The sequence below is a fragment of the Chroicocephalus ridibundus genome, chromosome 4 (assembly GCF_963924245.1).
Source record: "Chroicocephalus ridibundus chromosome 4, bChrRid1.1, whole genome shotgun sequence".
NCBI classification, from domain to species: Eukaryota; Metazoa; Chordata; class Aves; order Charadriiformes; family Laridae; genus Chroicocephalus; species Chroicocephalus ridibundus.
In genome coordinates this window covers 72,850,660-72,875,247 of record NC_086287.1, presented here as the reverse complement: position 1 = coordinate 72,875,247, position 24,588 = coordinate 72,850,660, and the positions used below count along the sequence as shown (strand labels likewise).

Genomic DNA, 24,588 nt, shown 5'->3' with positions numbered 1-24,588 from the left:
GCCAGCGTCACCCTTTTCTACCGGCGCCGGGCGGGACGGAGGGGGTGGGGGTGCTTGGGGCTCACTCCCAATTGGGGCAATTCGGCTTTAACCCCTCAGCACGTGGGTGTTGGATGAGGCCAGAGGGGGAGACACTGTGGCATGGGACCACGGCAAGGGATGCAAGCCCAGGGCCGCCCCAGCTCGCTGCGATGACCCCCCGTGATAATTAATTGGGGGTTTTTTGACGAGGGGTGGCAGAGACGGGGGATGCTCAGCTGGCGTGCGTTACGGTGATGCAGCTGCAGCGTTGATATATGTGGTCCATGCAGCATCCCCGAGGGCTGTGGCGTTTAGGGCCAGGGTAAGGCAGGGTGTCAGCCCTCTGCCTTTTGCCTTGAGCAGAGGCTGCTCCACCCCCAGGCTCATTTCCAGGCTCCAGACCCCCCGCTTCTTTCTGCCTGCGACCCCCCCACCCCGCTCCTCACCGCCCACACTCACATTGCGGAAATCCCGGAAGGGCACGAACTGGACGATGTCGCGCACGGCCTCCTCGCCGGTGTGGGAGCGCAGCACCCGGCTGTCCCCATCCAGGAACTCCATGGCGGCGAAGTCAGCGTTGCCCACCCCGACGATGATGATGGACATGGGCAGCTTGGACGCCTGCACCACGGCGTGTCTCGTCTCGTCCATGTCGCTGATCACCCCGTCCGTGATGATGAGGAGGATGAAGTATTGCTGCGGAGGGGGAGGCGGGGTGGGGGGGGAGGGGGGGTGTCAGACCCAGCGGGATGCAGGGGCACCCTCACCACAGCGTGCGAGTGGCCAGGGTGGTCGGGGGGAGGCGGGTCCCCTGGGAATTTGGGATCACGAGGTGCGGTGCTTTCCAGGACAGGGACATCACCCCCCCCTTCAGCAGCACCCAGGAATTTCAGGTGTGCCTGCTCCCCTTGGTTTTTGATAGATAATAACCAACCAACAAACCAACTCCCACCCCAGAATATTTTGCTGATTTACTGATTTACTCTACTTAATGATGGGAAAAAAACCCAAACCTGACCTGCGCAGAGCTGTGTCACGGCCAGGAGGAGTTTGGGGCCAGGACAGGAGCCCAGCTGGGAGATGAATGTCCCTCTACCCACACACAGCGGGGTGCGTTTCGTGGCGGTCCCCGTCGACACGTCCCTGTGCCAATGGGGAGCATCTCCTGCATCCCTGTGTGTGTATGGGGGGGCCTGTCCCATGCTTGGGGCTGGTCTGTCTCCCGTACAAGGCCGTGGCTCTCGGAGGCACCGAGGGGGATGCAGAGGGTACCAAAAAGCTGGGGAGATGCCAGAGCAGTGGCGTTGGCACCCGCTCCCTTTCCCATAGGGAAAGGAGGGCGATGGGCCCGGTCCGCAGAGCTGGGGGAGGATGGATGGACGGGCAGACGGTCCTGCTGGACCCAGCTCAGCAAATGTGGGGCACGCGCACCCCCAAAAAGCCCATCTTCTCCGCCTCAGGGGAAAGAAATGGTTCAATTTTGGCACATTATGCAGCTTGCATGTGCTGGAGAAATGACGAAAACAAGCACTTAAGCACATTAAAGCCCTTTGTTCCTCTCCTCATTCTTTCCATTTCCTCTGAAAACCACTAGCGCAGCCGTCCTGGAAAAGCAAGGGAGGGAACGCAGCCCCAAGCCCATTTTCCTGGTCTTCCTCCAGCCCACATCTCCTGAAACCGTTCCTAAGCGGCGGCGTCCCTCGGCTGGCTCCGGTGCTAAACTCCAAGCACAAACAAAGCTGGGTCAAGCTTAAACCCACCCCGAGGCCGTGGGCGAGGAGGTTTTCCCAAGCCAGCCCCTTCCCCACCCCGACCCTTTTCGATGCGTTAAGCCCTGCGCAGGTTTTAGGTTTTTTTTTTTCCCTAAATACGAACTTTTCAGAGCAAATCATGGGGAGACATAGGTCTGAAGAGCAGGACCCTAACAGCCAAGCCTGGAGGATAAGACTAAATTCCAGGAGAAGACCTGCATGTTCCTACATGGTGGCCACCACCGGTCATCGCTGGAAGCAGGACAAGTGACTGGTGCCTGACCCTGTCTGGGAACCAGTATGGGTGGAAGAGTAAAACCTGGTAACAGGAATGACTTTAAGCTGATTCCTCCCACCCTTCCTCCCCATCCTGCCAGTATCTGTGAAAAGATCAACACAAAACCGGCCTCTGCATGGTCCAAAAGAAGAAACCCAGAGAGGACTATTTCCCTTTGCTCCTTTTTTTTTTTTGAAATCCATAACAGAATCAGAGGGAAAACATGCGGTAATGTATGCAGGAAAAGAGAGGGGAGCGGAGCTCATCGAATGTTTATCACAACGTATTTCAGAGGGCAAGGGGAGAAAGGGACGATGCCGGGGATCAGCCTCCAAGCCCACGGAGCATCGTCACCAGCAAGGGAGCGGCGGGCACCGCATGAGAGCACCAGTGGGACATTCCCCAAGCAGCGATGACAATTTTGGAGGGTTCAACGAATGGCAACCGGGCAGGGGAGCTGGTGGCACCTCCAGGCTCAAGACGTGGCACCCAACTGGCGCACGATCCCAACCGGAGCTGCTGGGGCAGGGACCAGGCCGGCCCCGCGGCCGGGTGCCCGCCAGGCTGGGGTCTCCATGGGCACACCAACCCGGCAGAACCTTCCCCTATTCTCCTCTTTTTGCTGTTAAAATGGCTGATCTCTGAATCCACGGGGACTTTGGGGGGTGATTCCTGATGGTTTGCCAGCAATATCAGCAATTAGGCTCACACGCCTGAGCAGGGCTTCAAGGGATTAGGCAGCATTAAGCAGTATGGGGTAAGAAAACGGGAGGTTTGGATGCAGGGACCCTGCTGGAAAGGTGTGTTTTAATTCCCCAAAGCTTATTAATCCTTCCCCGAGAGTCCAATCGTGTGTAATCTCTCTGTCTCTTCCTCCCCGACACATTTTAGTCCTCCCATCCCTTACGAGCCGAGGGCTGCGGTGTTTTGTGATCCGCGTTGCCATGGAAAAACTACAAGGTTTTTTTGGTTTATTTGAAATGCTGGGAGCAAGCGTGAGCGGGAGGAAGAGGAGGGCAGGCCCAGGCAGCCACCGAGGCCGGCAGCGTCAGGGGTGGCTTTGCCGCAGGCATTGAAGATGGGATGGAAGAGGAGAAGACCCCAGGGGAGCCAGATCCCTCATCAATAACACTTTATGCTTCCAAAAAAAAAAAGACAGAGCCTACCCAAGCTTGCCTCTGATGGCACTATTAGTGCCCATTATTTAAAATCTCCCTTGATTAAACTATTAGTGCCAACGGAGGGGTGCAATTTGCATACGATTAGCGCCTCGGCTCAGTGTGGAGCCTGTGGGCTTTGCCCTCCCCCACTGGCGCCGAGAGAGAAAACGAAAAAAATGAGGAGCGTCCTGGATTTGTGCCGAATTAAACCAAATTCAGTATTTCCTTTTGCCCGGGGCTGGGAAGAGCAACAGCGCCCAAGGCAAGGCTGGAGAAGGTCCCCTTGGGGAGGAGGTTTCGGGTGTGATCCAGCTGTGCTCCAGGCAGGAATCAGGGAAGCTTTTCCCCCCAGGCAGCTCCTGCCACGCACGATGCTCAGCTGCTTTTGGCCGGCAAAATCCATGGGCCAGACCTGCCGTCCTCCGCAGGCGGCCCACAGGCACAGGGACCCAACAGGCGCCCAAGTGAGCTGCATGTCGCAGTCTGCAGATGCTCTTCACACCCTTAAGAGGACATCCCGGTCACCACCAGCAAGGCTGGACCCACGGCTGCAGCTCCCGGCACAGGCGGGCATCCCGGCATCCCTTCAACCGCCAGCCTCACCCTCCAAATACATGCCGGCACCGGCTCCCCGATGGCCCCGCACGACCGAGCACGGTTGTACGAGGCGCCCCAGGCTAATGAGCAGCTTTTTCACATACGGATGTGAACGGTCTGGTGGACTAATTAACGGGGACTTCCAGGATTGCCGAGTGGCTGGAGCAGCCACACGGGAACCCGGAGCCTGGCTCTGAGCCCGCTGCTCGTCCAAGCGGTGTGAAAAAGCAACGACCAAACGGAGCCATCCCGGGGTTTTTCTGCGATTCCCCCTCAAATATAAAAGCTATTTGAAGTGGAATAGCAGAAAGGTCTTCTCCTGGCAAAAGGTTCAGATTGGGCCATCAGCCACATCAGAAACATCACGCTTGATGGCACAGGCTTGCTCCCTCCTGCTGCTGTTTGCAGAGCACCCCCGGATCTCCCTGCGAGATCTCCCCAGAGGACAAGGAGATGCTTCCTCCGGCTGTTTGTTGTGTGTCGACGGGAAATAAGCCAAAGGTTTGAAGTCATGCTCAACCTCTTCCCTGTTGCTCATGTTTCCCACCCACGCTTCGGCGGCAGCGTCACCCCCTGCGGACCCCGGGACCATCCGGTCCGTCCTGCCCCAGGCCAATCCTGCAGCACGCAGGAGCTGTTTTGAAAGCCAGGACCATGGCCCTCAGGACTATCATTCCCCACCTATCCATAAGGACAGAGGTTGCCTCCTCAGAGCAAAGCCCCTTGGAGCTCAGCAGAGGATGTTTTAGGAAAAAAAAAATGAGGAGAGAACTAAGTTATCCTCTCCTGCTCCCACCAGCTCTTGGCTGGCACACGCCAGGGCTCCTGAGCCCCAGCTCGCCCCAGCGCAGCAGTGAATGGCCCCTGGTAGCTGGGTCTGCCATGGGCACACCCCTTCCCTCTCCGGACCTTCACAGTCCTCAGCCCGGGCACTGTCCCGGGACGGTGTCAGCTCCCTGACTCCAGTGCGCACTGGCCAGTTGGACACCCCCTACCCAGCCGTTCCTGGGCCGCCTGGCAGCCCTTCCCTGTAAGAATTAGGGAGAAATCAATCACTTTTTCACCGTTCGTGATTTTATGCATCTGAGTTTACTTCCTGGCCCAGAAGGTGACAGCCTTATTGCCTGGCCAACTCTCTCGTTACCATTCCCAGGGCTGTTTGATCCTCTTTGAGATAAGGGGACCGACATTTAAGATGGTGCTTAACCCATCCGTATAGATCCAAGCGACGCCCACCTCATGGCATCTCCCACCCTCATTTCCATTTTCTCTCCAATGATTTCTAAGGTTTTCCACAGCTGCAGTTTTGCTGACTGCTGTCAAGTTTTTTGAGTCGTTGTTTTTGTTTTTTTTCCCCCTCCCTAAGAAGCATCTGCAATGGCTCTACATTCTCCCTCTGAAGTGACGACAGCCAACTGAGAGGCCCCAGCTGCAGAGACCCCCAGGGATGGTCCTGGTGGGAAGGCTCTGCCTCCCACCCGCAGAAAAGGCAAAGATGAAATCAAGCTCAAGCTCTGCCTTCCCCTGCCCAAAGCCATCAGGATTTGCCATCACACTATGGGATCTTATGGACTTACAGATGCAGCCTCCTGCTGGGTGGCCTGAGCCGCGAAGCGGGCCACGTGGTTGACGATGGGGGAGAAGTTGGTGGGTCCGTAGAAGCGGATGTGGGGCAGGCAGGCCGAGTACGCTTGGACAATGCCCTCCACACCTTCGGGGAAAGCAAAGGAGCATTACAATGTGCCACAGCTCAGGCCCACTACCATTCCAATTAACCATCATTAGCTAATGCTGCCACGGGAGCTGAAGTTAGACCTATTTTTTCCTCCCCCCCAAACTCATCCAGCTCCCCAAGTTTCATCTAACTCCACTCAAATTTTCTCATACCAGGGGTTTAGTCAATTTGTAGTGGGCCCTCAGACCTTCTGGGGTAAGGAGGCTCTTGTAGCGCTCACCGTCGAAGGTGGCTTTCCTTGGGTTTCTGCAAAAATCTCCCAATCAACCAAAGAGAAGGAGCAAAAAGGAAAGTAACTCCTGGTGTCTGAGCATAACCGAAACCCGAACAGACATGGAGCAGATGTAACAGAGAGAAGCAAAACACGCCCAGAAGCACCCTCTGAGCTCCCAAACTGTCTTTGGGACCCACAGATCATCAGAGACCCTTCTGCTTCTGCCACACCAGAACAGGGTAAATGGCCGCTCTCCCGAAAGGACGCACGGGTGTGAAATTCAAAAATCACCAATTCCACAATTAATCAGCGGGTAACCAGTTCTTTGGGCAGGACCTGCCGCTGATAAGAGTTGCAGGACGGTGGCTTCTCCATCCCATTACACCTGCAATAAATCAGGTCCAAGGAATGCTTCATGGCTACCGGAAAGGGCCTGAACGAAGCAAAGGCAGCAGAAAAGCAGATGTTCACAGCCGTCTGTCAGGAAGCAGCGAGCGAGGTCTGGAGGCTGCCCAAGCCCCCGTTTCGCCGGGCTAAGGCAGAGGTCCAACCAGATGACTTTCGGAGTCCACGGTAGCCCTTGCCACTTAGGATTCGAGCAGTTCTTCAGCCACGACTGTGGCCAACTCCCAGTTGCTAAATGAAGCATTGAGTCTGAATTCCCCATCTGCTAAGCAGGCCCAGTGTCTCTTGCAGGCTTGCTGGAGGAGCAGACGGCTGGTAGGACACACCAGACATCAGAGCGAAGGCGGATCTTAACGCTGTCTGAATCCAGTTGCATTTTACCCTGGGCCTTCCTACACATCCCCAGATTCTCTCTGCTTTCCTCTGAGTGCACCCTTCACATGTGCTCTGCTTCGCCATTGATGTCGGTCTCTGAACAGACCTTGAAAAATCCCCGAGTGTTACCGCAGAAATGCAGAGAGAAGGACAGAAGACACCGAAGGTATCTAAGGAGTCCCGAAGACCTGGCAGAAGCTTACCTGAACAGAACGGGTTCGTGGGATTGAAGTTAATGGCAAACTCGTGGGATACCTGTGGAGAAGAAAAGACCCAAATTAACACAGAGGGACGGTGCAGAGCAGGTTGCTCACAACCAGTTTAGCTGATGGTGCAAGGCTGGTTTGGGTCTGACGCTCCCCTGGGGCAGGACCCGGTGGTCGCAGGCACTACGGTCCATCCTGGTGGGTCAGCAACGCTTGCCAGCCTTCTGCTACCCAAACAGCAAGGAGCAGCAAATATAAACGTGGTTGGGGTTGAGCAGCAGTTGAGGATGGGCTGGTTCCTCAATTCCCGTCCACCCCCCACACATCGTGGAGTCACCTGAAATTATCACGTCACGCATTCTTCTACCTCTATGAAAGCAGTTTTGGCCACACAGCTTCCCACTGGCTGCCCAGAGGGAAAGCAGGCAGAAGGGATGCTCTCAGCCAGCTGGGCCATCTCACCAGCCACTGGGAGAAATTACTTCATCCTATTGCAAGGTTATAAAGGGAGAAAACTCAATTAGCACCACAGGCAGCCCCAGCTCTGGCAGCATCCCGGTTCCCCATCTCTCTGCAGGTGGTATTGTGCAGCAGAAGGGAGGCAGGCACGGAGCAAGCTGGGTTGAAGACCTGCTCTGGCACGCCAGCTGCCATAAAAAAAGCCGGCAGCTGATTAGCTTCATCATCTGGGTCATCATGACAGTGAAAGGACAGGAGAGGCACAGGAGAGGTGCCATGAACGCTTGGACACGATGGACAGTGAGTCTCAGCACAATCCGGGCTGGTTTTCACTCAGCGTGAAACCATCCCTCCTCCAAGGCAGGTGTAAGATCCTTCAGGTTTTCCACACCCTCTTCAAGCTGAGGGAGATGCTCTCATGAGGAGGTCCTCTGGGACACTGGCAACGGCAGATAGCTGGGCACAGCCCTGTCCCTGCCTTGTTGCGCTAGCCCAGCCAGAGAAACCAAACAGCAGCGCTGACTGCGAATCACAAAACCTTCCTCGTCTGCTTCCACGGGAAGACCCGGCAGACAGAAACCACAAAACGCTGGTCAACGGTTGCTTTAAACCAATCTCTGCCAGCAAAGGCAGGGCAGCTCAGGACTCCCAGCCTCTAGCATGAACCTTGCCAATGTTGGCGTGGGTCAATAGCTTGCTCGGGGAGCAACCATCAGATGTGGGGGCTTAGGGATTCCTCACCTTTCTACCTGCAATGTAGGGACCTTAAGAAGAAAACAGACTCTCAGGAGCACCGAGGACAGGCGACCGCCTCTCCCTGCGCCTCTGAAGGTTGAAGGGGGTGATTGGGGCTTTCAGGCCACCAGCTCAAGGGCTCTGAAACAAAAAGCTCCCACCCTGTTCGTGCCAGAATTATAAAACCAGGATATTTTTCTCCCTCTCAGAAGGGTGGTGGTTTGCCGAGCTGCTCGGCCAGGGGATCGCTTCGGGACATGCGTATTCATAACGCTGGCAAAACGACCGTCCTCTACAGCGCCACGTGAAGCAGAAGTCCTCCTGAGACTGCAAAAGCAACGCGCATCTGATTCAGACTTTCCAATTATACTGGGCATTGTGTCGAAAGCAGCAGAAATTATTTTTGCAAGAGGCTGCGGGGTGGGAAATAGCAACCAAACAAAAGTAGGTCAACCGAGAGTCCTCCCCGTGCTGCGGAGCTGCCGAGCCGTCGGACCGGCGCACGTCAACAGCCTGCTCAGGCCTCTCTGTGCCCATTGAGCACAACCAGTAACGCTCCCAGCCACCAGTAACCCCAGGGCTGGAGACACAGTCTGAAACGCAGGACTTGGTTTTGCGTACGCCCTTTCTTGTAGAAGCCTCAACTTTCAGCGATATATTCAAATTCAAATTCAAATTCCTTGATTTTTTCAGTTGTAAAGGGCTCGCTTTGGTTTGGTTTTCTTTTTTTTTTTTTTTCAGATGTTCAAAATTCTGCCGTAGGAGTATTTATAGATAAGGCAAGCAAAAATATTTCCACGTTTCGCACTGCAAAAGAGGGGTTTCTCTTTCTTTTAAGCAGCGACGAAACGGTTTGGAGCTGTGCTCCTCACTGTCAACACAGCAGACCCCCTGCGTGGCAGAAGTGTTGCAAAACCTCCTCTGGAGTTTTTACAGATTTTTTTTTTTTTTTTTATATATATGTGTGTGTGCGTGTGCGTGCGCATATATATATATATATATATCTGCTAGAAAATTCAACAGGAGGGCTTCAAAATAACAACAACAACAACAACAACAAAAGATCCCACTCCCTGTTTAGCTCATACTTTGAAAAACAGTTTGAGAGTCCAATAAAATGTACATGGAGCACCTACACGTATCACATGCACCCGCAACCTCCAGCAAGAAGGTCTTTCAAACCACCCCAAAGGGCAAGACCTTCATCTGCAGCCAGCCTGTGTCCTCTTCCAGTCCTGGATGGGGTAGCTCCATCTTTTCCCATCAGGAATTACAGACGCATGGCCAGAGCCTGTGCTGGGGAACTGATCCTGCAGAGGGTTCTCTGCCACCTCCCACAGTGATCCCACTCCTGCCACAACTCAGTTTGCTTGTATACAGAAAAAAAAAGGCAAATGGACGGAAAGCCTTGAGGGGTGGCATGTCAAAGCCACCAGCTTCGGCTGGAGAGGCCGAGCTCTGTGGGCATGAGGACGTTTCCTTCAGCAGACCCCATCAGACTAGATATAAGGAAGAAATTTTTTACACTGAGGGTGGTGAGACCCTGGCCCAGGTTGCCCAGAGAGGTGGTTGATGCCCCATCCCTGGAGACATTCAAGGCCAGGCTTGATGAGGCTCTGAGCAACCTGATCTAGTTGAAGATGTCCCTGCTGACTGCAGGGGCGTTGGACTAGGTGGCCTTTAAAGGTCCCTTCCAATCCAAACCATTCTGGGATTCTATGATTCTGTCTCCCAAACCTGGGGCGACCGGTGGGTCTCCAATGTTAAGCATCACCCTCCCCACTGCCGCCTTGCCTGTGCTCATCCCCCAGAAACCACAACCCATCTGCTTCCCTCTCCTCTCCCCTGCTGGGAAACCGCTTGAGGCTCTGTACAGAGCTGTTACACGGCAAGATGTTCTTTGACATTTCCAACGAGACTTTTGTGTGCAAAACATCTCGCTTCAACGGGCGCTTGGGAAGCGTTGGGGGAGCCATGGCAACGGGAGCGATTTATACGTCTCTTAATGATCTTCCCAGTTTTCACTCCGGTCTGTGGCTACAAGAGTCGCCTTTTGTCATGTCCCCCTGGGAGTATCATTGGCCACGCTGCTCCCTGCCACCTGCCCGCTGTCACACAGGGCACGGCTTTCAACGAAGAACTGCTGTTTTGGCTTTGAAATTACCCAACGAGCATTGATTGCCAAAAAACCTTTAGCAAGTGAGCCGAGCTGGTGATGCACAGACCCCGTGGGCCGGGTGAGCCAGGGAGGGATGGACACCCTCCACAGGCTGGGGGATGCGGGGGGACGCACGGGGGGATGTGCCGACTCCTGACACGAGGCAACCGATGGGTCACTCCAGGCGTTAGGGCTGGTGACCTTTAGGCACGGGCCAAGCACCCGGGAAGGGAGAGCTGCTCTCCGCCAGGGTTTAAGTGGGCTTAGCCATCATCCTGGGGGAAAAAGAGGTGTTTTTTTCCAGTAGCGCTTACAGAGCATCCCCAGGCCCGCAGGAGCAGCAGGAACTATCTCCGCGGCAGGCTGCGGGAGGCAGGGGAGGGAGACGAGGAGTGTCCCTCTGCCCCCCAGCTCTGCCCCCCAGCCCCCAGCCAGCATCCCTGACCCGGTACCCGCCTCCAGCTTCGCGGGAAGGGCCGTTTCCAGCCCAGCGACGCCTTTCCCACGGGCGCTGAGGGATGCGCGCTGTAATGATTCACCCATTCCCCCAGCAGCCCCAGCAACCCTACCCTTTCATTCCCCACTGCATTTTCCATTCCCATTCCTCTCCCCAAGTAATAAAATCCCTGACGGCAGCCGGCTGTTAGTCCTTGGAAGCTGCCTACCAAGATTTTCCCACTGAAAGTAGTGAAGTGACAGACCAGAGACATTTGCCGGCCAAGGAGGATGAATCAGCTCCAAAGTGCACACGGAGGGATCTCCTCCTATGGCTGGCAAACAGCGAGAGCTTCCACTTGAGTTGCATGGATTTCGGCTGCCGGGAGAGCAGAGAAAAGCACAAAGCCGGAGTGGGCAGGACATCCCCAGCCTTGAGGGCTGGCAGCGATGAGCTCCTGGGTCCGATTCACGGCTGCTTGTGACTTATGTGCCAAGCTGCGCTCAGCCCAGAGCAAAGCTCCCCTCCCAAGGCACACAAAAGGGTCACTGAGATTCAGCCCCAGCCTGAAGCTGGGGACTTCTCAAAACCAGCGAGCAGAAACAAAACGTGCATTAAGGGTGTGAGCAAAGAGCAGCCAAAAGACCCAGCCAGTAATGAAAGATGGTGGTGTCACCGAATCACAGAATCACAGAATGGTGGGGTTGGAAGGGACCTCTAGGGATCACCCAGTCCAACCCCCTGCCAGAGCAGGGTCACCCACAGCAGGTGGCACAGGAACGTGTCCAGGCGGGTTTGGAATGTCTCCAGAGACGGAGACTCCACCACCTCTCTGGGCAGCCTGTGCCAGGGCTCTGCCACCCTCACAGAAAAGAAGTTCCTCCTCATGTTTAGGTGGAACTTCCTATGGTCAAGTTTGTGCCCGTTACCCCTTGTCCTGTCGCTGGGCACCACTGAGAAGAGCCTGGCCCCATCCTCCTGACACCCACCCTTTAAGTGTTTATAAGCGTTGATAAGATCCCCCCTCAGTTGTCTTTTTTCCAGACTGAAGAGACCCAAATCCCTCAGCCTTTCTTCATCAGAGAGATGTTCCAGTCCCCTCAGCATCTTGGTAGCCCTTTGCTGTCCCCTCTCCAGCAGTTCCCTGGAGAAGATGCTCCCCACCAGCCAGCGTGTGCTGCAGGAGCAGCCCCAGCCCCTGCCCACAGCATCCCTCGTGAGGGGCAGGATGCTCCGGCTCACACCCTTGCAGCACCAGGGTGCCTTTAACCCCTTTGGTACCTAATCCCAACAAAAGATCAAGGTGACTTTTGGGAAAGCCCCTCTGCTCCAGTCCTTGCAGTCTTTGCCCGTGCAACATCACATCTAGGCTACCCCAGCTCCCAGCCCCCTTCCGCACTTTGCCACTGTCTGACACATTCATCCAGGGGCTTCTTCCCTTGCCCAGAATTGTTCCTGCCTCCTGCCAGGGAAATGAATCAACGCCTGGCTCTGCCCGTTGATGCCAGCGAGCTGCTGCTTTCATGCCAGCTCAGCAGGGAGGAACGGGCCCGCCTCGCTGCCCACCCACGCTGCCGCATCTCGCTCTCCACCGGCTGAAACCCCGCATCCGCCCGTTCCCCCTCTGCCCGACAGCTTTTCCCCGAGCGAGCCAGCCGGGGAGCCCCAGCAGCTCCGCTCCTGCCCAGGCAACATGAGGACAAACCCATCCCGAACGCGCAGATGGCCACAACGCTTCACCTTCCAGTCCGGGGGGAGTTGAGCGCCGAATCCCAGAGCAGGAAACATCTTGTCTCTAAAAGAGAAGAAGAAAAACACAGGGGTGGATTTACACACACGTGAAGCAGGCTTGCACGGCTCTTGCTCCGGTTTCCCCGTGCTACCGGCTGCCCCAACGCCCAGCTACAGCGAAAGCAGCAGCTACGCAGCCAGCCCCAGCCACTAACAAAGGTGTCACGTTCCCTTCCCCCTAGATGACAGAGTGTCTTTAAAAATCATGAGCGCCCAACAGAGACAGAGTAGATGTTCCCCTTCTGCTTTTCATCTTTAGAGAGAAGAGTCCAGCTTTGCTTCGGCACCCACAGGCACCAGGAGCATCCTCTCGCCCAAACACCTGAGTCCCCTGCGGTTCTCTAACCCTGGAGATTTTTTAAAAATCAGCTCTCCAACAGATTTCTGGTTTGTTTTTCTCTGTCAACGTCTAAGGTGTTCTTTCTGGGTGTTGCACGTCTCAGGGTGATCGGGAGCAAGGCAGCCCAGCGGTGCAGCCGCCAACGGCAAATACCAGCGAGCTGAGGGCACCTGCCCCCGTGCCTACAAAGCACCAAGAGGCTGCTCTTCACCTGCCCCCGTGAAGGATGCTCCACCTCTGCGAATGCACCCTTCCTCTCAACAGCGGCCATGGGGGGAGAGGAAAAACCCCATCCTTACCCTCTCCTCCTCCTGCATCCCAATGTATACGGCAATTTTCTCCCAAGGAGCTTTTCAAAAGCCAGGTATTCTTTAGCCCTGGCTTTGCAGACGGGAAATCAAGACACACGCATCCCGGCAGCCGCCCCAGCAGCCGGGGAAACATCTGCAAACCAGGGGTGGAGGTGGAAGGGCACGGTGCTTACGAGTCGTAGTCCTGGATGATCTGGCCGACAGCCCAGATCGCCGACAAGTACTCGTTTGTCCCCATGGGGTTGATGTAGTGCAAAGAGGAGGGGTCTCGCGGGTTCCCGTTGGAGGCTGTGAAGTCGATCCCGACCTGAGGGGTAAGAGAGAAGCACAGAGCCGTCCTCCGTTAGCAGACACCACCGCAGACCTGGCCACCGAGCCTCCGCTGCCTTTGAGGCCCACACACGGTCCCATCAAGACCCGAACCTCAAGCTTAACCAAATCCAGCTCTTCACCTTCCCTAAAAAAATGGTGATTAAATACTAGGTTAGGCAAAAAACTAGGTATTACACCTGCATTTTTCACCAGCGAGCATCACATAAGGTGTCCCAAAGCAGCCTCTGCTGCTGGAGCAAGCCACCACCATCTCCAGCTCAGGACTGTTGCTGCCCATCTGCCAGGAGAGAAGCTCAAGGACTGAGTAGCCCCATGGACACCAAAGCAGACAGAGCCGCCCGGGCATTTGGATCTCAAGGTCTTTGATCAAAGAGTCACAACCCTGAGCGGAGCCTTCCCTGCAGCCGCTCTTCACCGGGGCTTCCCCAGGGACCAATAAATGCTGAGCTCTCCAGGGATTTTTGTCAGCAAGGCACTCGTTTTTCTCCCTCCTCAATTAGGCTTTCTATTTAAAGACATTTGTAGAAATGCCTGTCAGCTCAGACCCAGTTAAATCTGGTCAGAAGAGGCGAGACGCTGAGCCTCCCGATTTGGAATGACTGGGAAGGAAGAGTTGGGAAGAGGCGAGCCGGTGGCGTGACTGCGCTCGCCTTGTTTGCTTAGCAAATTGGCAAAACCCAAAATAACGCCGCCGGCTAAATTGAGCTCAGAGGATTCGCGAGGGATTTTGCTCCGTATCCGTAACAGGAGAGGATGAACTGCAATTTGGCTGAGAAGGGACCTTGGCCTGGCTGGGGCAAGAAGACATCACAGCCCAGAAGGTGCCACCACCCTGTGCCAGGGTGGCTGGTAAAACAGGCTTGAGAGGACAAGGGGACATGGTTTTAAACTGGATGAGGGTTGGTTTAGATTGGAGATAAGGGAGAAAAGTTGTACGATGAGGGTGGTGAGCCCCTGGCCCAGGTTGCCCAGAGAAGCTGTGGCTGCCCCATCCCTGGAGGTGTTCAAGGCCAGGCTGGACGGGGCTTGGAGCAACCTGGTCTGGTGGGAGGTGTCCCTGCCCAGGGCAGGGGGTGGCACCGGGTGGGCTTTAAGGTCCCTTCCAACCCGAACCATCCTATGGTTCTATGAAAACCCAACTTCTTCATCAAGCAACCCTACAGTCTTCCCAACCTCTGGTTCACTGCTCTAACACCCATCTGTGTACCCAGCTCCCACCGAGCCACTGTGGGCACGGCCAGAGAGCGAGAGGGAAACCGAGGCACGAGGAGGGGGCTCAGTGGAGTCAGACAGGCGTGTCCCCCACTTGTGCAAGCAATGCCACCAAGAGCAGCAACTCGAGCAACAGATTTCAGAGGGATGCGGCCGATCCGCCTCCAGCATGAGGCAAGCAGCCGGGCACAATGTCCCTCTTCTCTGTGGCTCCAGCCCTTCTCTCCCCACCGTCCCCCTCAGCAGGAGGACACTGGTGGCCTTTCCAAATGGCAGGGGTGTGTGCAGCAGCGTCCTCCTCCCAGCTCAGGTATTGCACCCGTCGCAAACCCACCCAGGTTTTTGGACCAAAGGTGCCTTGGGAGGTGGAGAAACCCTCCAATAACTGGCAGATCTCTAGATGAGGGGGAAGATTTCTGCATCAAGCCGAATTCACACAAGAGCTCCATGCTACCGATAAACTTAATGATTTTCTCCTCTATTCACTCTCCAGCACCAAGACCTTAGCACACAGCAGCAGAACGGCACACAAAAAGCTCTCCCAATCGCTCCTGTTCCTATGGCAACTCTTCCTCCTCCTCCTACTCTCCCCCCATCATGTTTTTAAACGAAACAACGAAACACAAACCGAAATACTGCGGGTGCCCGCAGCTCTCCGGATACTGAAGCAGCAAAGTTTGCAGAAATTGAAACCCCCACTTCTGCATTGTGACGGTTTTATTTGGGGTTGTAACGTCCTCGATTTAGTTCCTCCTGACAAGCCATTGTCCAGCTCGAAAGAAGGTGGAAATGCCAGTAAAAATGCAGAAAACCATCTCATTAGCAGCCCACAGCCTCTCAGCTGGCTTCAAAATAAGGAAAGCTTCCATAAAAAACTGGGGGGTGGTTAAACCCTGCGATGGGGAGAGAAGTCAGTAACATTTTGTGAAGGGTCAGAAGGACTTTGTGGGAGTCTGACCTTCAGCCAGTCTAACCAGCTCCCTCCGCGCTACTGGACGCACCTGAGCATGGCAGTAACGGCCCCCAAAACCCCCCCAAACCACAGGGTTTAACAGCAAAATGGGGCAGCTCCTCGTTGCCATGAAAAGCCACCCAAGATAGTGCCAAATCTCACACACAACCCCCCCTCCCCATTTTCGACCATTACATACGTGTTACTATTACTGGTCAAAGAGGAGCAAAAGTCCTTACGGTAAACATCAGCTGGCAGCCTCCCAGGATGTAGTCCAGGAAGGAGAAATCTCTGGTTATCTGTAAGAAAACCCCCCCAAAAGTGTTTCAGCAATCTTCACCATTGCAGGACAAAAGAAGTAAACATATGGAAAGTGCCCAAGCCTGCGGTCATTGAGAGTTTGGGCCTTCAGGGACCTTCAGCCACATGGCAAAGCAATGGGAAGAACCACTTGGGTCTTCCACGGCAGCGTTTTGGCACTTCATGAGTCATGTGGGGCCAAAGAGGGTCATGTGTTGGTCCAAAGCTGGGGTAAGAGACCTAGGGAGGGATCCTTGAGAGCTGGGAGTGTCCATCATGGTGAACTGAATGGAAGATCCTCTCCCCGTGGCCAAAACAGTCTCACACCACCTGCAGATCTGGTGCAGAAAGAGCTCTGTTGGCACTTTCTCTGCTGTGCTGCTGCCAAACGAAAGGGAGGACTTCACTGACACCTCAGCTCAGAAGAAGGACCTCTCCCACCCACATCCAACCCTTGCCCCAAGGAGACACCAAGCAGTTGGTAGGTGCCCACAGCTTGGGCTTCATGTAGACGCTGCCCATGTTGAACAAAACCTCCTCCTGGGTCTGCGGCCACCCTGGCGCAAGGTGGCACCAGCAACTCGGTACATCGGATGCTCCAAGTGGGGGAGAAACCCAAGCAGAAAGGAAATCACACTTCTATTCATGCTCCGCAGGACCTGCACTTGGAAACGCAAGTTGGAGGCAGAAGGGATGGGGGGAGGTCGGGAAGAACTGAGCTCGGGCAGGAGCAGAAGGAAACATCCCGGCATCGTACTCACTTTGCAGGACTTGACTATGATGATCCCAGAGTTCTTGTAATTCTTTTTCTTCTTTTGCTTTTTGGGGTTAATGCACTCTAGCTCGAGCTGTAACACAGGACACAGACACGGCGTGAAAGCGGTGCTGGGCTGTGCCAGGTGGCTGCAGATGCCACCAGTGGCCGCATCTTGCGGGCACCCTCCCTTCACAGGTTTCAAAGTGCTGAAGAGACCTAAATGAATCTCAGCAAGCTACTGCTATTTAATTATGGAAATGGAGGTGCAGGAGCTGCTTGGGAAGGGGCTACTTTTCCCTTCCAGGGATTTTCACCATGCCCAGGACCTGGTGATGGCAGCTGAGACACCCCAATGAGGTTATGGGGGTCTACGGGATGGTGAAACAGGTCAAACACCTGAATAATTAGGGCAGGCCACCACCTTTCTTCAAAAGCTCTGGGAAAAAAAAATGCCTCTTGAATATTCATAAAATTGCTGCGATATTTCATTTTTTTTAAAAAACCTAAAACTGAATAAAAACTCTTGTCAAAGAAGAATGTTTACATGAGGGTTGGTCTAGGGGAGAGGGCAGGACTGGGTAGGGGAAGCACGAAGAGAAAGTCCTGTCCGTTCTTCCAGCTGCAGAAAAATGGGAACATTTTAAATACTAAAATCCTTCAGATGCCTGACCATGAACTGCACTGTTCATTTCATTGACTGAACAAAATCAAAATACAGATCTGCTGACAAAATCCCATAACTCTAACCCCTAACCCAGGCCCCTAACCCTAACCCCTGGTCCAGCCCAGACCCGCTAGCGGGTAGCTTCCACATGGGTCCACACAGGTACCACGCGGGACAGTGGTGGCCGGTCTGTTCTCCCTTCTCCAGCATCCTGCTCAGACCAGCCCAGTGGTGGCCCCAGACCCACTCAGACCACCTGGTGATGGCCCTGGACATGCTTAGACCACCTGGTGGTGGCCCTGGACCTGCTCAGACCACGTGGTGATGGCCCTGGACGTGCTTAGACCACCTCGGTGATGGCCCTGGACCTGCTCAGACCGCCTGGTGATGGCCCTGGACATGCTTAGACCACCTGGTGGTGGCCCCGGACCTGCTCAGACCAGCCGAGTGATGGCCCCAGACCCACTCAGACCATCTGGTCATGGCCTTGGACATGTTCAGACCAGCCCGGTGATGGTCCCAGACCATTCAGCGATGGCCTCAGACCTGCTCAGACCAGCCTGGTGATGGCCCTGAATCTGCTCAGAGCAGCTCGGTGATGGCCCCAGACCTGTTCAGACCAGCCGGTGATAGCCCTGGACCTGTTCAGATCATTCAGTGATGGCCCTGGACCCGCTCAGACCATTTGGTGATGGCACCGGAGCTGCTCAGACCAACCCAATGAAGGCCCTGGAGACGGCAACGAGCCTTTCCTGCTATCTCAGCCAGGCTGGACTGTGCTGCTCCCAACCTGCAAGCACAGCAGCATGTGGCGCGTGGTCTGCAGCATGTGGCATGTGGTCTACAGCAAGAGCAGCTCTGTCCCCGCTTCTTTATTTACCCTCCTCAGTGTGGCCACATGAAAGGATGAGATAGACCACGAGGAGCCACCCCAGGGAGAAGGGATGCTGAAGAGTGATGCACAGCGGTGGTGAGCAGTGGCCGCTTGCTTTTGGAGCCACCTTCTTCCACCCAGAGTCCACAGTAGCTCCGCTCAGAGAGTGGCAACAGCTGGGCCACAGCTTTACCGGGGAACGGAGGGCGCCCTTTTGCGACAATCCAGGCAAGGGGAAGAGGCAAAGAGAGCCCGTCCCCAGCTGGATCCTTGTTATGCACGGGGGCCCAGCAGCACCGACATGCAGCAAGGCGTTTTACTCTCTTCTACCCAGCATCTCCCAGGGTCCCATGGAGAGAAAAGAAGATTTTATTGCTAGGCTGGTAGGTTGCAAATACAGTGGGAAAACAGGCTCAAGACTTCCCTCTGGCACCATCAGCTTGCGCAGTCCTGGACAGGACACTTCATGCCTTTGTGCCTCGGTTTCCCTAGCCAGGAACCTTTTCTCATTGTACCACGCATGGTGTTTTACACAACGCCACGGCTCGGCCAAGACCTCCTCTTGGTTTTGTAATCCTAGCAATGACGGCAGTGAAAAGCTCTGCTTATCCAGGACTTTTCACGACATGCCTTCGATCAGGTGGCACCTGCCAAGGCTTTTGGCCAGCACTTTGGGGGAAGACGGGGACACCTTTGGCCACAAAACCGGCTTGGAGTTGCACAGGAGCTGGCACTCCTGGTGACCAGGCAGCCCGTGCTGCAGACGCAGCCCCAGAAGCATGTCACACCTCCCCATCTGACCCCTCAAATCATAGGACACTCCCCCCAATCACGGGTGCTGCTGCAAACATCTCAGCAGAGCTCGATTTTCAGCCAGGGCTGCCTTAGCCCTCTCTCTACCTCAGATAATTTAGATACAACAGTGGCCTGAGTCACTCATGGTGCCGGTGGGAGGAGAAAGGAGGTTGCACTTGGCTTTTCTCAGCACAGCTTGAAGAGCTCAGCGCCAAGTACCAAAATCTACCACCAACAGTGAGGAGCCCCTTCCTCGTTCTGCCCCGAAAGTCCATCGGCACTCACCGGAAAGGCATCTTGGGCTTCGCACATCTTGGCCACCGAGGTCTGGAACTCCCCGATGAAGTCGTGTCCCCCATCACTGTCATAGTCGTAACACATCACCTAGGGTGGGAGGAGCACAAACCAGCCTCAGACGCAGTACCTATCTCCTGCCGGGAGACCTGCTGAAGTTCTCAGCCTCTCCTGATGGAGACCCCAAACAAGTGTTTTTTTGGTTTTGAGAGCGGTTCTGCTTTGGTTGGTTTGTTTGAGTTGTTTTTTTTTTAAATAAACCAGCTATGGGGTTTTAGATGTTTAACGGTCTATCCTCGAGGTCGACTACCACGGTACAAGCCTGAAGGACCCCCCTTCCCCATTACCTTTATCAGCTTCTCTACATCTCCATCGCACAGTGACACCAAAGGCACAGTAAACGGCTTCCAGACGGGGTCCAACGTGTACTTGATCACCTGTGGGGTGGGAACGGAGGGATGCTGTTATAACGGGCACGTTGTTGCAGGGGGAGATGACACAAAGCGGGAGACACATCCCCAAGAGCGACCCTGGACCAGCTTCTCAGTGGGGCAGGGCAGGCAGAAAGCCCCATCTCAGCCCTCTTCGGCCTCCTTAGTTTAGGCCCAGCGGTTCCCCCTTCTCAGGCTGTAGCATGTGCGAGTTACGACAGATTCATTTGCATCATGTCGGGTGATTTCTCCACCTCCAGGAGCAACCAAACACCCGCCCGAGACAACAGCCACAGCAGACTGGGCAGCACGGGCATAACCATGCCCAGAGCATGGGCACAACCACTTACCCCACCAGTTCAAGGCCAGCACCTATTTATGACCTCTGCATTCCATTTCTTGCACCCTACTCATTGCTTCCCCCTCCCAGGACCCCACCTACATCCATCTGGGGTCTGACCACTGAGAAGATGGAGCAGTGGGATGCCACAACCAGCCGGGAAAGCCAGACAGCCCTGGGCACGTCCAGCTCTCTTGCCTCATCTGTGTAACATCTGCTGCCCGAGCTGCAGAAATATTAATTGATGCTTTTTGACATTTCCTCAGGGAATGCAATCACTTGGCGGAAACCTAAGCCAACGCAAGCAGGCTCCAGGCACATCGGAGGTGTCTTCAGGGCAGGTGGAGACCCACTTTCGCAAAGGTGTTGTGCTCAAAAAGAGAGGTTCACGTGACTATTAGGGAAGTTGGGCAGCAGATTAACCCTCCTCTGTGCAAGGGGGGATGTCTGGCGTGGAGGACTTTGGACCTTCGCAGCCGGAGCAGCAACAGTACAGCCCAGGGAGGAAGAGGTCCATGGCTGCTGCTGCCGCCGGCAACCAGCCTGCGGGACCTGCAACAGGCAGCTTGTTCTACAGACGGGCTCTTGCACGAGACCGGGGGAGAGCCTGACACTGCGAGCACCGTTTAGTCGAGAATTTGCAAACACCTCCTCCGGGAGGCTGGGAAGAGCAGGGGGAGCCCACGCACCCCGAGATGGTGCCCGCGCGTGCTGCCAGCCGCCAGGGCCCCAGGGTGGGTGGGGGAAGGACCCGGCGTCTCCATCGCACGGCGCCCAGCTGGGCGTTCACACTTGCGCTTCAATAACAGGCTGTAACGAGCGCGCCAGTCCTTCCCCGCCAGACACCTCCGTGGTGGCATGAGAAATGCCAGCATCAGACTGAGAGGTGGTTATATTCACTGTGTGATCCAGAATCACAGAAACACAGAGTGGTAGGGGTTGGAAGGGACCTTCAGAGGTCATCATTCCTGCACCGAAAGATGCATGAATGGGGAACCTTATTTTTTTGCATCCAGCCTCCGAACACAAAGATGCTCGCCTGGTATGGGATTCCCCCGAGGACAGCGGGACGCGTTCAGGGCTGGTCATGAGGAGGCTGTTGGAGCACCCATTACTTGAAAGAAAGCCTGGCTAGACCCTTATCCAGAGAGACAGGACAGTGGAGGAACTGGGCAGCAACCCAGAGGAAAAATCAGTAGGTACATGTGCTCCGACCTGCTTAGAGAGATCCCAGCAACGGCTGGCACGTGGCTGCCTTCCCAGTTCCCATGCCCCTTCCCGCTTCCCAGGAGGAAGGGCTGGAGGTCACTCCAAATCCCCGCATCCCAGACCCACGTCGTGGCGAGTCAAAGCCCAGCCACCCACGCTAAACCAGGAGGAGACAACCAACCCAGGTCCCAGCTCGCTCCCTCAGGAACAGGAGAGAAAGGTGAAGGTTGGTAGGAATTAAATATGCACAGAAACACGTGTGGGAAGGACGGCCCAGATCCATACTGCAGGACACAAGTCCTGGTGCTTGTGCGCACACGGGCGTGCGAGTGAAGGAAATCCTCATGGCCTCGGCACAGCAGTGGGAAACCCCAACGTACGGAGAGATTTTGTAAATAAAACCCCCCTCTCCCTCCACACGAGGTCACACCATGTTCTGCTACAGTAATTTCCCACAGCGGGGCTCCTTAACCGAGCCTTGAGGGCACGAGAAAAAAAGGAGGGGTGAGAAGGGCCAGGAAAAAGAGGGGCGGGAGGTGGGGTGTGAGGGGACCCTCGGACACGGACACAGGGGCTGCTGTGAGCCCCCTCTTGCAGCCATCGCCCCCTCCCTTTTCTGCCTGCTGCCAGGAACTACGTGCAAATTGAGGGGAGGCGGGGGGGGAAGCAAGCCTTGAAACAAGCTTTGGGGAGGGGGCAAAAAGCCTTTGGAAAGTACTTATCAGCCTGGTGCTGAAGCAGAAGCCAGCCTGCTTCTCCCTGCCCGTGCCGTGCCTCTGATCCGTAACATCACTGGTGTTAGCAGCTTGAGAACACAACCAGAAGATGAAAATGTGGCAGCAGGTGTAACTGAGGGACGGGGAGGGATCGGCTGCCTCTGACCGTACCCACGGGTCCCCTGGTGTGGGTCTCTGCCTCCTCGGCCGGGGCTCGTGCACTAAAGCTGGAGGTGCCTGAGCATCCTCCCAGGTCAGCCAAGGATCTGGCAAACGCTCCTTTCAACCTTTCCCTACTGCCGTTCGCTGAGCCCCACTTCCCACCACTTCTCTCCACCGTCTCCCCACGTTGCAGCTCATCCTGCCGCTCCTGCAAATGGAGGGAGAGCGGTCCGGGACACTGCTCGCAGCCAGCCTGAGCCAGGAGGTTAACGTGGGTTGGAAGAGCATCTCCCTCTGCTTGGTAGATACAGTAGTGACTAGCACAGAAAAGATCTCAAGACCTTGCTGGCCTCAGTAAATCTTCATCCGCTGGAGTCCAGCAGCCTTGGCTGGACCCTGAGAAGGCAGCCATGAGATTTTGAAATCCCTGGATCCCACCCCGCTTTATGGGTGAGTGATGAGCTAATGCCATAAAGGGCAAGAGGGGCTGACATAAGGATGGTGGTGTCTCAGCAGCTCGGGTTAGAGTTGTGCTCACCTCTGTTCTGTGGACCAGCATCCATTTCCCATCGTCACCCGGTTTATAAAACTCCAGGAAGGGGTCTGACTTTCCGAACAGGTCCTGGGGGAGAAGAACGGGATGGGTTACGGGGTGCTCTGCAAGCAGCGACAACTGTTCCAAGAGAGACTTCCTTTCCCCGGCAGCGCCAACCCTGCAGACACCCCCCTGTCCTCAGGAGAGCGGCTCCAGCAGCGCCCTGTCACCCCTCTGTGTCCTGGTCACGTGAAGGCCGCTGATGCTGGCGCTGCCTCTTGGCACCGATGCGGCGGGCGAGCCGGCGCCCGTTGGGATCTGCCGGCGGGCACCCACTGCCCGGCGAGCTCTCTGGATGCAGATGCCACGGAAAACAACCCCAGCTGGCAGCCAGCTGCGCTTGGGCTTGGAAAAAACATCCACAGCTTCAAAGGAAAAAACAGAATTACGAAGTGCACGAGTGTCTTGAGGGGAAAACGGGGCGGGGGGGGGGCGGGGAAGAAAAAAAAAAAATCCACCCTCCTACACACAGCAGTAAAGCGTGACCAGAGGAAATCTTTAAGGAGCAAGCTGCCCTGGTGTTGACAGAGATCATGTAACACCCTCCGAGATACGTGGCCCTGGGTCAGCGCGCGCTGCCTTTGCTGCCGGCGCCGCCTTAGATATTCCCTCGATAAAGGGCTGTTGGTTTATGAGAAATCTGTACACACACGTGCGTGTCCCTGCTGGGTAGCGGCACGGCGGCTATTTCAGGGCACCCACAGCCCGGCGAGGAGGGTGGCGCCGGTGGCACCGACACAGGGAAACTCCAGCATTTCTAAGCAGAACTTCATTCCCATTCCGAAAAGCTAAGGAGTGGCTAACAAGAAACCAGGCCCCAAATATTCCAAACGATTTACTGAGAACTAAAGCCATTTCAGCCGTGCTTTCCTCCCAGAGGGAGGTGGGCGCCTGAGTCCTGCAAAGAGCTGGAGGAACTTCTTATGGGTTTGAACAGGTTTTTGGGCTGCCAAGTGATGCAGCGGGGATGCAGGGAGCTGCTCATGGAGGAGGGGGATGGACGGATGCTCCAGGAGCCCCTGCCCACAGCCAGCCTGTGAGGTGGCAGCTGGGACGGACGCAGGCTCTAGTGATGCCCCAGCAGAAAACCCATTAATGGTTCTAACCCAAATCCTGTTTCCAAAGCCAGCCAGAAAAGTAAAGCACTGCAAAGTGTTTTGTCTTAGAGAAACCATAACGTGCTTCAGTCAAAATTCTTCTGCCAGAAGAGCAGCCCATAAAGGCTCACGGGGATGCTCTCCCGTGAGAGGAGGCTATTTTTCTCCTCCCCTTTTTCACATGTCCGTGGGAGAGAAAACCAAGCTGGTCTTTCTGAGGGGTTACGGTTATGGCACAGCTCTGATCCTGCTCACCCGCAGCCTGGGCTTGGCGCTTTCAAGCTTCACTGACAGACGAAAGGCCCGGCGGTGGGTACCTGACCCTACCTACGCTGGCTTAACCTGCAGCCCAGCGCAGCCTCGCCAGCGCCAGCCCAGCCTGGGCTCGTGGAGGCACCGGCTGAGGGGACGGGCGGCAGCTTGGGAGGGTGTCTGCTGCCAACCCATGCGGAGCAAGCAGCCCGCTTTACAAGTCCGGTCAGCCTTGCTCCGTTCAAAGCAGGGTGGGAGATGCCTCCAAGCCGCAGGATTGCGGGCTGCTATTTTAAAATGTCAAACCAACAAACACCTCACCCCGGCAAGCCTGGCAGGAGACGGAAAGTGAGCAGCCAAAGGAGCACAGAAGACCGGATCAAGGTGCAAACTGGTCCAAGAATCTAAACCACCCTAACTGGTCCTTGCACGCCCCGGACAAGGAAGTGGGGAGGTGGCACTTCCACCAAACGCAGCTCCCCAAAGCACAGCTCCCAGCACCAATCCTGGCTTGCAGCGCTTGCTCTGCCCCAGCCGTGCCGAAGCATCGCGGCCCTCCTGCACAGCTCTGGGTTCACCAGGGCTGGTCCCAGGTGAAAGTACCTCCTCTTCGGCAAGTCATTTTTTCTTAAAA

The 24,588-nt window shown here is 55.5% G+C and overlaps 2 protein-coding genes across 6 annotated transcripts in view; one reads left to right on the top strand and one right to left on the bottom strand.

Moving 5' to 3' along the window:
* Window positions 1-24,588, top strand: part of POLR2C (RNA polymerase II subunit C) — a 241,815-nt gene that overhangs the window by 19,375 nt on the left and 197,852 nt on the right. The gene's annotated exons all lie outside the window — the stretch shown is intronic.
* The window catches only part of CPNE2 (copine 2), a 61,621-nt gene that overhangs the window by 3,965 nt on the left and 33,068 nt on the right, over window positions 1-24,588 (bottom strand). For all 5 annotated transcript variants that reach the window (XM_063334002.1, XM_063334004.1, XM_063334003.1 and 2 more), the window contains exons 6-15: window positions 22,549-22,632; window positions 19,500-19,589; window positions 19,144-19,242; window positions 16,530-16,616; window positions 15,708-15,767; window positions 13,145-13,278; window positions 12,270-12,324; window positions 6,739-6,790; window positions 5,384-5,517; window positions 481-717 (exon numbers count right to left, since the gene is read on the bottom strand). In XM_063334002.1, the coding sequence (XP_063190072.1) occupies window positions 481-717; window positions 5,384-5,517; window positions 6,739-6,790; window positions 12,270-12,324; window positions 13,145-13,278; window positions 15,708-15,767; window positions 16,530-16,616; window positions 19,144-19,242; window positions 19,500-19,589; window positions 22,549-22,632 (1,032 nt within the window). The remainder of the gene's footprint in view (window positions 1-480; window positions 718-5,383; window positions 5,518-6,738; window positions 6,791-12,269; window positions 12,325-13,144; window positions 13,279-15,707; window positions 15,768-16,529; window positions 16,617-19,143; window positions 19,243-19,499; window positions 19,590-22,548; window positions 22,633-24,588) is intronic.